Source organism: Drosophila hydei, unplaced genomic scaffold (genome assembly GCF_003285905.1).
Source record: "Drosophila hydei strain 15085-1641.00,03,60 unplaced genomic scaffold, DhydRS2 tig00000149-arrow-pilon, whole genome shotgun sequence".
Classification (NCBI taxonomy): domain Eukaryota; kingdom Metazoa; phylum Arthropoda; class Insecta; order Diptera; family Drosophilidae; genus Drosophila; species Drosophila hydei.
Genome location: NW_022045678.1, coordinates 3,012,517 through 3,029,854, shown reverse-complemented (window position 1 = coordinate 3,029,854; position 17,338 = coordinate 3,012,517). Strand labels below are relative to the sequence as shown.

The window sequence follows — 17,338 nt, the reverse complement described above, 5'->3', positions numbered from 1 at the left end:
TGTGCCTCTATCTCTTATTGGAACGTAATTTTAGTAAATTTGCTTAGTTTGCTGAAATGATTATAATATATTTCATATGTTTTTATAAAATGCTCTGAATATGTTGCAAAATATCAGCTCAACAATCAAACACGGGTTTTTTCCACTACCTAACCACGAGCCAATTAACAGAAGAATGCATTACATTGTTATTCAGAAATATGTTAATAACATAACGTGAATATTGAAATGTTAAGTTTACTTAATTCAATATTTTCTTTGGCTCCTTTCCTTATATATTTAGAGTATAATTTTATATTATTTTCAAGTGAAAATCCATCTTTCGAACCAACGGACTGTACTTATTTGTTATGTATGACTGACTTCTCATTTTGCAACTATTACATATTAGAATTTACATACATTCTGCTTTTTTTTGCATTTGTTAGCTACCATTGTTGCTATCAGCTTTCACATCTTACAATCAGCTTGTCTAGCCCTTGAGTAATTTAAGGGCTAGACATTCATCGCCCAGTATGAATGTCGCTTCAGTCAAAAATTTAACACCTTTAGACGGCTTACATAATTTAAACTCAATGTATTTTTTATAAAATTTAATATTGTATACGCCTATATAAATTTGTTGAAAAATAAATGTAAAAAATAATAACTCTCAAGTTTAAAGAATTTTTTTAAGACTTCACTCACTAAAATTTTTAATTCAATATATAAACATGTAGTAAATGTTGTTAAAATTATATTTATATTTTTTTTTTTCAATTGAAAAGTGAGGAAGAATATATTTACTTTAAGATTCCTTTTTAAATCATTAAGAAAATAATAATTTCTATGTATATATACCCAAGAGTTAAAAACAAGAAAGATGACTTTCTAATGCAGTACTAGAGATTCTAGAATCTTCAATACGATAGCCCACTCACAGATATATATAGACATAAAAAGATATTGGACCAGTAAGGGTATTTCGTAGCTGCGCACTACACTTCAAAAGCGCTTAATAGATTCGACATGTAAACTAAGTTTATTCAACATTTTTATCTGTAGCAAAGTTGCCATTTTGCAAGGCAGCCTTCTTAATTTATGCCCAATTGTGTGTTTAGTTCATGCTACACTAGATTATAATGAAATTGTGGAACTTTCTTTATTTGCTGTTAATTATTAGGCACCTGAACTCATGCCTGGGTACCTGCAACAAATGAAAGCGCAATTATCTGCAAATCGTGATTCTAATTTATAAACTGACCCAAATGCTCAGGTCTGGCCCGGTCTGTTTTTTTTTGTTTGGTTTTGTGCGGTGCCTTTTGTCGTCAAACGGAATCTATTAAAATAAATATATTCGCGTGAACCTCATGTCGAAAGGTACATACATACATATGGACATACATATATGTATGCATGCACATAAAATTAAGAATTTAGAATTAAATGAACGAAATGTAATTTGCAATTACAAAAGTGTAATCAAAATTGTATCGAGTTTAACATAATCGATTATGCTATAAATTTAAAAGGAATATTTTCTGAATATTAACTTATTTCTTAACTATTGCAATTTTGTGCACACATGTGTCCTGCGCGAAGTGACCAGCATAAAATATTATCACAATAAATTTGTATTTATAGTAAAATTTAAATTATTTGCCTTTTGGTATAGAACTTTGATCAACGGCTTGTGACGCAAGTGTTTGTGTTTCGCGTGAATTTGCATCACAGCACCACTAGCCTGAGGTTCAACTATTAAACCTCTGACGTAGACGACAAGCTTCTATTCAAACTCACCTTTAAGTAACCGTGAAAAGCCAGATTCGCAGCTGATCGTGCTTCTATGAGCTCTTATCAGCTACGGGCTGCATCCCCAAGGGCAACTGGTCGTATACGTAATTTCAACCAAATCTATATGCTGCCATATTTTATAGCAGCTGTTACAGTGGCGCCTATCCAAGAATGTTAACATAAGCATAAAGTCTATCTATATATTTGCCTATGCTCCTGCTGGCTGCATTGCCAAGGTCAACTGGTCGTATGGGTAATTTCAATTTAATATGCATGCAAATGTGATAGTTGAAATGTGAAATATTCCTGATAAACATCAGCTGTGTAGCCACACGCCGTCAGCTGATAATGAGAATAAAAGAATTGTCATATACATAAGTATATATATATATAATATGCAGATCATATTTGCAAGAGAAACTGGGCGTATGCGTGATATTCCAATCACTTACAGATATACAAATGTGTCTAGCATAAGCAGAATTCTATAATAAACATTAACTAAATACATGTGTCTTTATATGTTTTGTATTTGTCTATTTTCAGCAGTTGCGACAGGTCGTATACGTGATTTCAATTAAATATATATTCTAGCTACGACAGCTTTGGCTGTCGCCGAGCCTTATGAACATATGTTTTCAGGCCAAACAGGCTGCATCCCCAAGGGCAACAGCTCGTATGCGTGATTTCAATCAATTATGCAGGCAAATGTGATGTGATATCAGCTGTAGCAGTAGCCGAAATACAAAATATAAATATAAAATGTTTAGCAGCACGCCGTCAGCCGATAATGCGAATAAACTATATATATACACAAAAAACAAAATATATATGAAGCATACAGACATATATATATGTATGTATAGCTCTGCGCGTGACACACACTTTTGCTTGGAGTAAATTTCCGTAGGTCCAGTTCGGTGTCAGCGCCAGCCTGACTAACCAATCGCCGCGTTATCAGTTATCACCAATAGCCACTGGCACGCGGCTCACTAGAGCTAATCACAGTGCTCTCATGTGTCCGCAACGGCAAATAGTCGTGTGTCGTGCTAGATGTCCGACGGTGCACGGTTATCGCCCAAACAAGGTCAAGGCTCACTAGAAGCAATCCTCGTCTGCTGTTGCCAGCGCAATCAATAGAAGCAGCACGCGTCTTTGTTTTGGTCTGATGATGTTTTGCTTTCGATACCCTGTAAAGCCAATGAAAAGGCGGGTAGAATGCACATCATATTATTTCCGGCTACCCCAATTTCCTACTCTCAAAAGGTTTGCGAACTGGAGACAGTCAAACTTAACAGAATCACTCAGATCTTATAGACATATTTAATGGGCTTCAGGCAGCTGTAGCCTGCAGGTTAGCTTAAGACTGAATTAGGTTGAGCTGTTGGCTCTTAGCTATCTACAGGGTATCTACTGGTGAGACACTCTCGCAACTATTCTCGCCTATTATTTATAGCTCATAATTTGTCGTTGTTACTGTGGCCATGCAGACGTACTCACAGTTGATACGGAACTTGTTCACCTGTTATATAGCGAATACACTCTTATCTTGGGCTTCACATTGGCGCCTAACAACTTACTCGAAATATATTTTGGATTCGTATGCGTATGTTAAATTGGAAGAGAATTTCTGTTTTAAGTTTCACTTAGGCATGCAGCAATCCAGTCTCCTTCGCACTGCTCCAACGTTGGCCTAGACTATGTGATAATGCCTGAACAGAACCGTATATACCTGAAGGTTGGTGCAGCTGTGCGAATGGTAAGAGCTTAGCTGGTTGCTAGGCCCAGCATCAACAACAAACTGTCTATTTTCAAGATCGTTATCATGCCATCTGAATGCAAGCACAGCAGAAAACGTGCTGCGGGATATATGGAATGGATTGTGGCTTAACAGAGTTGCGACATTTGTCAAGCTTAATAATGATGCTGATGAAGATGATGATAATAATTGTAGACCAAAGTCCCTCCACAAGAACTGTGAATTGTGAACTCAAGGTGAACGAATCTTTGCCATAAAATATTCTATTATTATTGTTTTTCTTTTATTTTTTTCATCTTACGCAGGCAAACTTTGAAATCCGATTTACGTAAAATACTTTCAATGTTTTTGTATGCTTGACGTAGTTTTCAAATAAATGGTAATCTTTACTTTTATAAAAATTTATTTGTATTTATTTATTCCACTTCTTCAGCGGAGAGTCTAATAATAGGCTTTAAAAAATATTAAGTTTATTAAATATATTCATGTTGATACTATTTCTGAGCTTGGGATGTAGTTGAAGCGTTAAAGTTTGATTTCGTTTGAAATTTGAAATAGATCATGATAGTGCTAGGGATACTTAACTGTGTGTGTTATATGATATCAATATTGCTGGATTGCTCACACTTCATCATAGCTAAAAGTCACGGATACAGAATAATGTGGACTGTTAGCACTTTGTGGTCCAGATTGAACAACGAAATTCTTAGGTTCAATGTGTTTTTTTTGGCCATGTATCTTAAGATATATTGTTTCATCATTAAATGTTAAATAAAACCAACAATAAAGTCTTACAATTAGACATAAAATTCTTTGATTTTGTCACATATGCCTCTGCAGACTGCCTAAGCCTGGATCATACAATAATAAAAGTTATCTTATTAATAGTTATTTATATATTAATATAACATTGAGACTAGTCAAAAGGAAACATCTAACAACTTTTGCATATGAGTTCTCAACTACAAAGGACTGTCATTTAAATATAAATATAAAGTTGAGATAATTCAAAAATATGCCACAAATCATGTTGCAATCACTCTCAGTAGACATTGACAAAATATATTCAAGTACAGCTTACGCAAACAATTGCTCAGCACATGGTAGGGACACATAGGGAAAGTAAATTTTAGGAATTTCAAGATATACATTTTGATACAAACATAGTTTCGAATGGAAATTAATACCACGTCTTTGCTGCCGTACGTGCTGGATCTGCTGAGCCGTCAGCCGAATCTGTGTGAGTATCGCCAAACCTAGCTTTGGCTGGGCAACGACACTAACTGGAGCAGATGCTGTTTACACAGGCACATCCGTGGATGCGCTGTGTGAGATGATACAGGACGTGGTAATGGACGATGTGATTAGTCCGTTTGGCTCACTCAAGCGGGCTGTGGAGTTTTCAGTGGAGCTTGGTACGAACCTTGGTTTACTCTTAGTGAGCGATAAGCGAATACGCATGCCCTTCAACTTGCGTGCGAAAAAAGACGCAATATCGAACCAAGTTGCAAGCGGAGCTACGCACGTGGCGGAGCACGAAAGACAGGTGATCAAAAGCCTAGCCAAGACAGTGAGTATAGACGGCGAGTTAATTGAGCTGCGACGGATTCTACAGTTTCAGCTCTTCTCCCAGTTGAAGGATCCTAGAAATGGTGTTCTCAAACCCAAGAACAATGTCACAAGGCGACCAAAAATTATTAGCAATCATTTAGCTACTCGTTCAAAAGCCAGCAGAAAGCGCAAACGAACCAAGAAGCAGCTCTATCGCCAAGCCTGCAGGTCTTCCGGCCCGTATTAAAGTTTTACATTTATCTGTCGATTTGTTTTTTTGGCATTGCTGTATTAAAGTGGGTCAACATGCGTTGGCAAAGCTACTGGCACACACACTTGGACTAATTAACGGGGCATGGGCATAAACACGAGCACGGGTATTGACACTGGTGTGCTAGTATACACTGCTAGTGTACTGATGTAAGCGCACCTGTCCTGCTTCTCCTGTTGTCTGTGCGTCGCAATTTCTGTTTGAATTTCCGAACATTTTAGCATAAAAATGAATTATTCAGTGGTCGGCGATCGCGGCTTGGTCGCAATTGAATCGCACTCTTTGTGTCAATTCTAGAGCTTTGAACGGATAGACGAAATTAGTATTGGCTTAGTATTAGCTATGGATATGGGCGATTATGTATGCGACTTTAGAACTCCTCCGTTCCTCCCCCCCAAAACCGAATGCTTAAAAAGAGTGTCTGCAGTGCGCGACGCGTTCAGTGTGCATTCGGATCTAGTCGGAACGATATCAAGCCGAGACTAAAAGGATATACAACATCAACACTAAAATTTATCCAGTAGCCCAAACTCTAAAGAAAACAAATCCTTAAAGGATACACGGTGCCATATATAAGCTACTAGATAAAGTGAGTGACAGTGAAAATATCTAGTCAAACCTTCCCAATATCTTTGTGTGTGTGTTAAGAACAAGGCTTCCATTTGTTACTGCCGTTGATATTTGTTCGTGATGTGGACATTCCATTCAAATGCCTAAATCTACATTTACATATCAAATGTGTCAAAGTGAAGAATTTCAATTGATTTTTACGCCGGGGGCAATGGCCTTTCAAAAACTAATCTTGAATTCCATCGAATAATATGATGTGTCAATGTGTTTAATTAAAAAAGAGAAGAGACAACATGTGAACTAAGTGGATCTTACAACTAAAAACTGATTATTATTTATAAATGTCAGACAAATTTCTGAAATTTGTATAACGAAACTCATTTGTTCATATCCTTTTAAACTAAAGTAATGAAGTTTAAGCTCTTGCAGACCTAGGAATGTCTGACTAACCTATAAAACTGTACAACAAATTTGCAACTTGACACAGCGTGATCCTAAGCACAGCATAATCTAATAATATATCATAGATAAATTTACAAAAATTTAATTATTCTATTTTGAAACATGAAAGCAACAGCATAATGATCTTGACATATGAATAATATCCCATATCCTTAAACTCCCTGAAGTCTCAAAAGTTGAATTCTTACCTGTTCGGTTTTAACTTATATATAATGTCTCAATATCAAGCTATACATGGATATCTCTTTACTTATTTTACAATCCACATTTACAAAAATTAAATTTTCTTTTATGGGTTTTTCTGAGCTTTTTCATAATACAAAAGTTATTTTTTTTTAAGTTTGAATTTTATTTAATTTTCTAAGAATTTAGGTTTTTTTTTGTATTTCAATTTATGTGGGAGATTTTTATTTAAGTCAGCAAAACGTTCACAGGTTTAATGCATGCCTAATCAATTTTGTAACAGCAATACGAAATATTTGATGAACTTTGTTTCTTTTAGAGCACTGACCTGTACTAAATATCATACTTTGAATTCAACTCTAAAATATCTTGATTTTACAGACAGATCTCGTTGAACTCAGCTCAACAAACTAAGCAGAAATATATAGTTATTATTTTTAATTATAATAGTCGATGACAGCTTCTGTTTGTTTAATAAATAAATAAATAAATAAAAATAAATAAGCAACAATAAATAAAATAAACAACAACAGGAAATGAGCGCTATTATAACAACAATTATATACAAATATTTTCTTTACTAAGAGAGTTCAACTGATCAAGTGATTGCCTTTATTCTAAAAGCAAAGTTATTCGTTATATCGTTGTGTATTTATATATTAAAGGAGCACATTTTATATTGAGCTAAAAAACCGTTAAACTAATCAGTATTGTAAAATAATTCCTAATTAGCAAGAAATTTGTTTTACGAATGGAATTATTTGAGTGGAAGAGTTTACCCGACTGCATCGATGATTTCTAAATATACTCTACAATTGTAAATACATGCATATTAAACCTTCTGAGATTCTGAATTGCTGAATTCAGAGATTTTGCATAATTTGTGCTTTTAACGATCTTCAACTGTAGACTAATATATTCAAGATAAATTCAAGATGAATAATATATTACATTATGCAATATACAGATTAAGCCGATACCAAGACACTGAACCAAAAAAATAAAATGGGTAGCAAGAAAAGAGTGGAACAATCGACAGCACAAAGCAATGGAGCTGCCGACACAGTGGGTGATGTTGTCATATCGGGACTGTCGGGCAAATTTCCGGAGAGCAGCAATGTTGAGGAGTTCAAACAGAACTTACTTAACGGCATTGATATGGTTACAGACGATCCGCGCCGCTGGGAGGCAGGTAAGCAATACATAACTATCTCGGCCTGGATTTCGCTTCGATTCTTATAAGTGCATATAACCCGGGGCAGGCATATTTGGGTTGCCAGAGCGAATGGCCAAAATGAGAGACGAGGATTTGGAAAAATTCGATGACAAATTTTTTAGCGTCCACCAGAAGCAGGCTGAACTAATGGATCCGTGCATGCGAATGCTGTTGGAGCTGACACACGAGGCCATCATTGATGCGGGCATCAATCCATCGGAGCTACGCGGCACTCGCACCGGCGTCTACATAGGTCTATCCTTTGTCGAGACGGAGCACGAGATACCCAACATGGAGCCGAGCAGCATCAACGGATACTGCCTGACAGGCTGCGCCCGTGCCATGTTTGCCAACCGCATATCCTATACCTTCGACTTCAAGGGTCCCAGCTTCATTGTCGACACTGCCTGCTCCAGTTCCCTTGTGGCCCTGTCGCACGCCTATACGGACATGCGCGCTGGCCGCTGCGATTACGCTTTGGTCGCTGGCGTCAATCTTATACTGAAGCCCATTTTCGCGTTGCAGTTTCTGCGTCTAGGCATCGTTAGCCAGGATGGCGCCTGCAAGACTTTCGATGCGGCCGCAAATGGATACGCTCGAGCCGACACTTGCGCCGTGGTGTTCTTGCAACGCAGTGAGCAGGCCAAGCGCGTCTACGCATCCATTCTAAATGTGCGCACCAATACGGATGGCTTCAAGGAGCAGGGCGTCACCTTTCCGGACGGTCGCATGCAACATCAGTTGCTCAAAGAGACTTACAGCGAAATCGGTCTCAATCCCGACGAGGTGGTCTATGTCGAAGCTCATGGCAGTGGTACTCCCGTGGGGGATGATCAGGAGGCAAATATGCTAAGCAACTTCTTTTGTCATCCTGCGCGTCCCAGTCCCCTGCTCATTGGCTCCGTCAAATCCAATATGGGCCACGCTGAGCCCGCCTCAGGGGTAAGTGCTCTGGCCAAGATGATCATTGCCATGGAAGAGGGTGTTATACCTAAGAATTTGCACTATCATACGCCAAATCCCGCCGTACCAGCTCTAGTCGAGGGGCGACTCAAAGTTACGGACCGGAATCTACCCTGGAAGGGTGGCATTGTGGGTCTCAATTCGTTTGGCTTTGGTGGCGCCAACGCTCACGTAATTCTCAAGTCACATGAGAAGAAAAAAAAGCTCAGCACCAGGCCTAAGGATCCTTTGTTAAAGCTCGTGACCTGCTCTGGACGCACCGAACAGGCAGTGCAGCAGCTTTTAGAGGCAGCCGCGAAGCATCGCAACGACGATGAATTCCTGGCGCTGATCAATGACATTCATTCGCAGCCCATTCCACTGCATCCTTATCGCGGTTTCTCTGTGCTCGGCCCAGCCGGCGTCCTCAAACAGGACGTTCTGCTCTATGAGGAGGAACAGCGACCCATTTGGTTTGTCTACGCTGGCATGGGCAGCCAGTGGGCCAGCATGGCCAAGGATCTAATGCAAATAGAGGTCTTCAACAAATCCATACAACATTGCGCCGAGGTGAGTGAAGTAAAAACAACTTGCAAATATTTCATTATTATGTAGAATGTAGTTTCAATTAATACAAGAGATAAGCACTGAGAAACACTTGACTTTACACAATTTGTGCGCTTATTATATACTATATTATTATATTATATTATTATATTATATTATTATACACTCTGAACCCATTGAAAATGGGAATGTTTTTGTAAAAGTGTATGTCACAGGCAGAAGGAGCCGTGGCAGACCAAAAAAGCATACATATTCTTAGCCAGTATGACAAGCTGAGCCAGCTCCGTCCATCGGGCCGTCCAGCCGTCCATCCATCTATCCATCCGTCCATCCATCCGTCCATCTATCCATCCGTCCATCCATCCATCTATCCATCCGTCCATCCATCCGTCCATCCATTCATCCGTTCGTCCGTCTGTCCATCCATCTATCCGTCCAGCCGTCCATCCATCTATCCATCCGTCCATCCATCCGTCCATCTATCCATCCGTCCATCCATCCATCTATCCATCCGTCCATCCATCCGTCCATCCATTCATCCGTTCGTCCGTCTGTCCATCCATCTATCCGTCCATCCATCCATCGGTCCATCCATCCTTCGGTCCATCCGTCCATCCATCCATCCATCCATTCATCCATCCGTCCGAATACGTAAACCACAAAAGATTTGAAACTTGGAATCTCTGCTTGTGTATTCCATACGCACAAAAGATTAACATTTTTCCGATAACCGACTTTCTAATTACCGATAAATATCGATTTATTGGCTTCATTTCTTAAGCGTAACATGAATACCATAGTTATTGGAGACCTCCGATTTACTGTGTCAGTTTCTGTAATGAATAAAAAGATGTATGTATAAAAGAAGTGTATAATGATTGGAATATCAGCTTTAGAATATCAGGTTCAGGGTATCTTCCAGTCGCGCCGTCTCGACTAGAGCACTGCTGTTTTCTTATATTCTTTTAAGTATGGAATGAATAATTAATATATTATCTATTGTCACAAATCGACCCTGTAGGTGCTGAAACATATGGACTTTGACCTGATTGAAGTTCTCACACGCTCGACTGAAAGGACATTTGACAACATGCTCTACTCCTTCGTATCGATCGCTGCCGTTCAAGTGGCCTTGACGGACTTACTCAGGACGCTGAATATAAAGCCGGATGGCATCATTGGACACTCGGCAGGTGAGCTGGGCGCCGCCTATATGGATGGCTGCCTGACAGCCGAACAGACTGTATTAGCAGCTTATTGGCGTGGCAAAAGCGTCTTGGACACCCCGGGACTGCCGAAAGGCAAGATGGCAGCCGTAGGACTGAGTTGGGAAGAAATCAATAAGCATCTGCCATCGGACTGTTGCGCCGTGTGCCACAACAGCGAGGACAATTGCACGGTGTCTGGACCCGTTGACTCCATGGATGCAGCTATTCAGAAGTTGCACAATGCGGGCATCTTTGTGAGAGCTGTGGAGTCCGGCGGCTATGCTTTTCATAGCAAGTACATTGCGGATGCTGCCCCAATGCTGCGCAAGAACTTGGAACGCTTGATCACTGAGCCTAAGCAGCGCTCCAAGCGTTGGCTGAGCACCAGTGTTCTGGAGCGGGACTGGGAAACACCTGCCAGCCGCCTGGCCTCGGCAGCATACTTCATTAATAATCTAATTTCACCTGTGCTGTTCTATGAAGCTATTTGCCATATACCCGAGAACGCATTGATTGTGGAAATCGCGCCGCACGGACTCTTCCGTTCGATACTGCGGGCGCTGGGACCGAAAATAAGTTATGTGAGCCTTATGCAACGAGGTCACGCGAACAATGCCGAGTTCCTAATGACCCAGCTTGGTCAGCTCTATGCAGCTGGTGGTCAGCCACAACTGCTGAGAATGTCTCCATCACGAGCAATCAGCTATCCCGTGTCTCGAGGCACTCCCATGCTCAGCTCCCTAATAGGTTGGGATCACACGCAGAAATGGAGCTATCCCAAGTTTCAGGGAGGCCGTCAGTCTAACCAGCTCAGCATTGAACTTGATCTTAGTAAGGAGGAGCACGCCTTCCTGGCTGGGCATACAATTGATGGTCGCATACTCTATCCTGCTACAGGGTACTTAACACTGGCTTGGATGATGTTAGCCCAACAGCAGGGCTGTGACTTCCAACGCACGCCCGTCGTCTTTGAGGATATAGTTTTTCATCGTGCTACCATCCTTGGCCTGGAGGAGAGCGCAGCGATCAGATTGGCAGTAAACTACTTCCAAGGCAGCAGCACATTCGAGATATGTGAGGGTAGCAGCTTGGTGGCATCGGGCAAGATTCGACTCGTTGCCAATGCTCAAGAGTTGCTGCTAAACCTGCCAGCGCTGCCAGGCAGCGCAGGGATAGCTAAGCTCTGCACTAAGGATGTCTACAAGGAATTGCGACTGCGTGGCTATGACTACAGTGGCGTCTTCCAGGGTATTCTTGACCTCGACAATTCGGGAGTTGTCGGCCGCCTGCAGTGGGTGGATAATTGGATAAGTTTCATGGACACCATGTTGCAGTTTCGCATACTCAGCAACAACACGCGAGAGTTGTACGTGCCAACTGGCATCGAACGTGTTGTCATCGATCCGATCAAGCACTTGGAGCTAGTCAAACAGCATCAACAACGGCTTCCGGCTTACTGGCATCGCAACTTCTCAGTTGTTAAGTGTGGCGGTGTTGAGGTACACAAAATTAAGACAGCACAGACACAACGTCGCTCAGGCAGCCAGAGTGCACCTGTGCTAGAGCGCTACAGCTTCATTCCAAATGTGCAGCTCATCGATCCACGCGGAGATCAGCAAAACCCGAGTATCCATGCTCTCACCGTAGCAATGCAGCTGATCATAGAGAACAGTGGAGGCGCAATAAAAATCAAGGGCGTAGAGGTGGCTGGCAGTCGCACAGACAGTCTAAATGCTGCCAAGCTGCTGGAGCTCATTGAACGTGAGCCAATCCTAGTCGCTGACATAGCCGTAGCCACAAGCAGCAACAACGAGTCAGCCTTGAGCGATCTACTACAAAGCTCTGGGGTGCGCGTAATTGTCGCAGATCTTGCCAAGGCTGCTGTGGAACGCCAGTGCGACTTCCTGCATGCTGTAGACTTACTTAGCACAGGAGAGCTTCAGCTTCAACACTCCATTGAGACTATTAAAGAGACTGGATTTCTTCTATTGGAGGAGAGTGTTAGCGCTTACAAGGCAAGTGGACAGGCTCTGCTAAAGCGTTTACAGCTATTGCCTGTCTTGGAGCAGATCTACGAAAGCGATCGCATGTTGATCCTGGCTAGAAAAGTAGTCGAAACGAGTTTCGAAACGTCGCCAGTTGTGCGCGTCTCAAACGACAACTTCAAGTGGATCGCTGATCTGAAAGCCGCGCTAAGTAAATCACAATCGGAACAGTCTAACGTCTATGTAGTAGCACAAGGAGAACCGCGTACTGGCGCTTTGGGCTTTATAAACTGCCTAAAACGAGAACAGATTGGCTACCGCATTCGCCTATATTTACTGCAAGACCCTGAATCACCAATATTCTCTCTGTTGGATCCGTTCTTTGCCGATCAAATTGCCAAAGACTTGTCCATCAACGTGTACCGAAACCGTGGTTGGGGCACCTACAGGCATTTGCCTCTGAATTCACATCAACCACTCCTAACTGTGGAACAAGCTTATGTCAATACACTGGTCAAGGGAGATCTGTCTTCATTAAAATGGATCGAAAGCCCTCGCAGCGCAAATGTGAACCTTGACAAATGGGAACCCTGCACAGTGTACTTCGCTCCCCTGAACTTCCGTGACGTCATGCTGGCATCCGGAAAGCTTGGTGTAGATGCCTTACCAGCCGATCTGGCTCATCAGGACTGCGTGTTGGGTCTCGAGTTCGCTGGGCGCGATTCACGCGGCCGTCGCATCATGGCGATGGTGACTGCCAAGTCCCTGGCCACAAACTGTTTGGCCAATAAGAATCTTCTTTGGGATGTACCCGACAACTGGACCATGGAAGAAGCCTCTACAGTGCCCTGCGTTTACTCTACTGTTTACTATGCCCTGGTCGTGCGAGGACACATGAAGCAGGGTGAGCGCATCCTTATCCATGCGGGGTCTGGCGGAGTTGGCCAGGCTGCCATTTCTGTGGCCTTACACCATGGCCTGACTGTTTTTACGACAGTGGGCAGCAAGGAAAAACGCGAGTTTCTGCTGAAGCGCTTCCCTAAGCTACAGGCGCGAAATATCGGAAACTCACGTGACACATCATTTGAGCAAATGATAATGAATGAAACGAAAGGAGAAGGTGTTGAATTGATCCTCAATTCTCTGTCTGAGGAGAAGCTACAAGCTTCAATCCGCTGCTTGGCTCTCAATGGACGCTTCTTGGAGATTGGCAAATTCGATCTGAGCAACAACAGCCCATTGGGTATGTCTGTCTTCTTGAAGAACACTTCCTTCCATGGAATTCTGCTTGACAGTGTGATGGAAGGCGAGGAGGAAATGCAGAAGCAAGTCGTATCGCTTGTGTCTGAGGGCATTCGAAACGGTGCTGTCCTGCCACTACCTACGACTGTCTACACTGATCAGGAGATCGAAAAGGCCTTTCGCTTCATGGCATCGGGCAAGCACATTGGCAAGGTCGTCATTAAAATACGTAACGAGGAGCAGCAGTCGATGCTGCCCAAGCAGCGACTTACCAAAGCCATACCCCGTACGTACATGCATCCGGAGAAGAGTTACATTGTCGTAGGCGGCTTAGGCGGCTTTGGTTTAGAGCTAACGAACTGGCTGGTGACTCGAGGCGCACGCTATATTGTCTTGAATTCGCACTCGGGGCTAAGAACTGGCTACCAATCGCTGATGATCCGCCGTTGGCATGAGCGTGGTGTTCGCGTAGTCGTTGATATTAACGATGTCACCACGGCGGTGGGCTGTGCGAAGATGCTAGAGAGTAGCAATAAGCTGGCCCTGGTCGGAGGCATCTTTAATCTAGCCGCAGTACTAAGAGATGGAATTTTTGAAGAGCAAACTGTGAAAAACTTTGAGGTAGCGACAGCGCCAAAAATACTAGCCACGATGCATCTAGACCAATGCTCGCGCAGCATGTGCCCAGCACTGGAGCACTTTATTTGCTTTTCAAGTCTGGCCGCGGGCCGTGGCAATCCTGGGCAGACAAATTATGGCCTCGCAAACTCATCCATGGAACGCATCTGCGAGCTACGCCAGGCCGAGGGTTATCCCGGCATTGCCATACAATGGGGCGCCATAGGAGACACAGGCCTCATCATAGAGCATATGGGCAACAATGATACTGTGGTTGGCGGGACCCTGCCTCAGCGCATGAGCAGCTGTCTGCAGACCTTAGATACATTCATGCAGCAACCGCACGCTGTACTAGCATCCATGGTATTGGCTGAAAAGCGCAAAACGGAGCAATCGAATCGCCAGAGCCTCATAGCAACCATCGCAAACATAATGGGTCTGCGGGACGTGAATTCCATACAGGACAAGACAACACTTTTCGATCTGGGCATGGACTCGCTCATGAGCACCGAAATCAAACAGACACTGGAAAGGAACTTCGATCTAGTCTTGTCAGCCCAAGAAATTCGTCAGCTAACCTTCGCTGCACTGAAGCAAATTGATGGTCGGGAGCCACAGCCGACGGCCTCGAAGCCCGACACAGTTGCAGCAGCGCGGACAAATTCTGGTGCCAAGAAGACGGCGCAGACGACCATTGCTCAAACCGATGAAACTCGCAAGGTATTCGCCAAGGAAGTATTACCACAGGATGTGCTTGTGCGTCTGCAATCCAAAGCGAAGAAGTCCGGCAACGAGCCAGCTGTGTTCTTCCTTGCGCCCATTGAGGGATTTACCATTGCCATCGAAGCACTGGCCGCCTCACTCACCTGCCCAGCCTACGGTCTGCAGTGCACGGAGCAAGTGCCATTAGACTCAATTGAAGCGTGCGCCGCCTACTACTTACAGCAGATACAAAAACTCCAACCACGCGGACCCTACAACATTGTGGGCTACTCATTCGGCTGCCTTCTCGCACATGCCATTGGCGTTGCGCTCGAACAACGTCGGTTTGGTGTTAAGGTCATCATGCTGGACGGAGCTCCCACCATGGCCAGTGGCTACGTGCAGGAGGCCAAGAAGCAAACCGATGATCTGAACCGCCAGCAGTCTATGACGCTGGCTTACTTTGGTGCTTTGCTTGCAGACGTGGATTACAACCAGGTAGCTATGATCTGGAGAGACTGAAAATATTCTGCTAATACTCAAATTTGTCTGCAGTTGCTCCAAGTTCTGGAAGGCGTCGAGACATGGACACTTAAACTGGACAAACTTGCAGATACCCTATCACCGCATACTCAACAAACCAAGGACGTGGTAAGTCGACTAAAGACGAAAGTGCCAATAATTTGAGCAAATTTAAAACTTAGAAAACAATATTAATTGTTATAACTGTGGGTGGTTTCCTGTTTAACTATTCAGCTTTAAACTTTACTTACGTAGATACTTAAGCAATGCTTGAGATCCAATCACATCCAGGCTCAAGTCTTTTACCTAAAATTGATTTGAAATTGTAAATTTAGACGTTAGAAAATGATTACAGAAAAAGAATAGTCAACAATTAAGTAGGATCAGATGTCTTTATTTATTTTGCATTGTTTTTTTTTTTTCATTCAGATCAAGAAAGCTGCCTGCATGTTTAAGCAAAAGCTTCTTCTGTCCGAGAGCTACAAGGGCGCAAAGCAGCTAAACAGCGATGTGGTGCTGATAAAATCGGCGGAGCATAATGCAATCATGTCTCAGGATGACTACGGTCTCAAGGAGGTAATCAACTATACGTAAATACATTCAATTTATAAATATCTAATCCTCGCGTAATTTGTAGATTTGCAGCGCTCAAATCGATATGCATGTAGTGGCAGGAACCCATCGAACCTTCCTCAAGGAGGCACAAACGTTACAAATTATCGAAAAGGTTTTGAGCAAAGAATCGCAGTAGTTCCACGATTTTATATGTTAATAATAAGTTTACTGTATAATATATGCAAATACATAATAAATAGGCAAATTTTTTGTATTAAATTCCAGTTTTGTTTATTTACTTTGATGAATCAATCTTCCGTCTGACTTTGTGTGACCTAATGAAATTTAAAACAAAAAATTCGAACTGATAAGAAATGTGATCACACTATATAATACATATATACATATAGACATGCGTGTATATAAATAATGTATTATGAACGAACTCGTCAGAACGTTGAAGTCGGGCGCAACCGACTGCATGATACTCGCTCACGATCACATTTCTTATATATATATATATATTCCAAATCTATATAAATTCCAAATTCCAAGTCTCTAGCTTCTATAGAGTCTGATCAAATATTCTTTGTTTCCAACGATATATCATATTTCCACTCCGTTGGTAGATTTTGTTGTTTTTGTTCAATCCGGAGGGCTGATAACAGCAATTTAACCGTTATATTTTCAAATTTTAGATCTACATATATACAAGATGCGTAGATATATATAGTACTTATTTTTGTCCTGGGTGTTCTCAGTACGAGCATAAATTTTAAGTTTCAAGTTTCCAGATTCAATATCGCCCTACAAAAATACCGTTATGTCTCAAAAGATAAAGTATTTTCTAATTAGCCTCGGCTCCTCAGCTCCAGGCGCATCATAACTGATATCTCGCTTCAATAATAAAGAATTTAATACAGAAAAGCGAACGGGTTGCAAGACGGACTTTGCACAAAACCAATATACTCTTTACTCTTCGTAAATGTATGTATTAAATATTTTATCAGTTCACCTATCTAAAAAAACACATACCCATACATGCATACATATAATTTGATATTATTCTGTTAACAGCTGACAAATTTTCATATCAGATTAAGCAGAATTTTAAAACAAAAAGTGGTGCGATTTCGATGTCAGCAGACCTTCAATTAACGCATATTAACGAGTCTAATACATGCACATATGTAAACAAATTTGAAAACATAA

General features: G+C 42.0%; 2 protein-coding genes across 2 annotated transcripts; both read left to right on the top strand.

Annotated features, from left to right (window-relative positions):
• Window positions 1-4,606: 4,606 nt before the first annotated feature.
• On the top strand, window positions 4,607-5,436 carry LOC111604009. Its single transcript, XM_023321866.2, has 3 exons — window positions 4,607-4,772; window positions 4,840-5,102; window positions 5,166-5,436. The coding sequence occupies exons 1-3, from the start codon at window positions 4,706-4,708 to the stop codon at window positions 5,328-5,330; spliced, it is 495 nt and encodes a 164-aa protein (XP_023177634.1). The 5' UTR covers window positions 4,607-4,705; the 3' UTR covers window positions 5,331-5,436.
• A 71-nt stretch (window positions 5,437-5,507) lies between these two features.
• On the top strand, window positions 5,508-16,385 carry LOC111603989 (fatty acid synthase). The gene is made up of 7 exons (XM_030223178.1): window positions 5,508-5,943; window positions 7,537-7,761; window positions 7,832-9,297; window positions 10,316-15,547; window positions 15,605-15,700; window positions 16,001-16,147; window positions 16,209-16,385. The coding sequence occupies exons 2-7, from the start codon at window positions 7,575-7,577 to the stop codon at window positions 16,320-16,322; spliced, it is 7,242 nt and encodes a 2,413-aa protein (XP_030079038.1). The 5' UTR covers window positions 5,508-5,943; window positions 7,537-7,574; the 3' UTR covers window positions 16,323-16,385.
• Window positions 16,386-17,338: the final 953 nt, after the last annotated feature.

Bases quoted from the DNA above. Each gene is read 5' to 3' on its own strand.
- LOC111603989 (XM_030223178.1), top strand. From the start codon at position 7,575: ATGGGTAGCAAGAAAAGAGTGGAACAATCGACAGCACAAAGCAATGGA. The intron at 7,762-7,831 runs GTAAGCAATACA...AACCCGGGGCAG, and splicing joins TCCGCGCCGCTGGGAGGCAG to GCATATTTGGGTTGCCAGAG. The intron at 16,148-16,208 runs GTAATCAACTAT...CGTAATTTGTAG, and splicing joins ATGACTACGGTCTCAAGGAG to ATTTGCAGCGCTCAAATCGA.
- LOC111604009 (XM_023321866.2), top strand. From the start codon at position 4,706: ATGGAAATTAATACCACGTCTTTGCTGCCGTACGTGCTGGATCTGCTG. The intron at 4,773-4,839 runs GTGAGTATCGCC...CTGTTTACACAG, and splicing joins GAGCCGTCAGCCGAATCTGT to GCACATCCGTGGATGCGCTG. The intron at 5,103-5,165 runs GTGAGTATAGAC...CTCTTCTCCCAG, and splicing joins TCAAAAGCCTAGCCAAGACA to TTGAAGGATCCTAGAAATGG.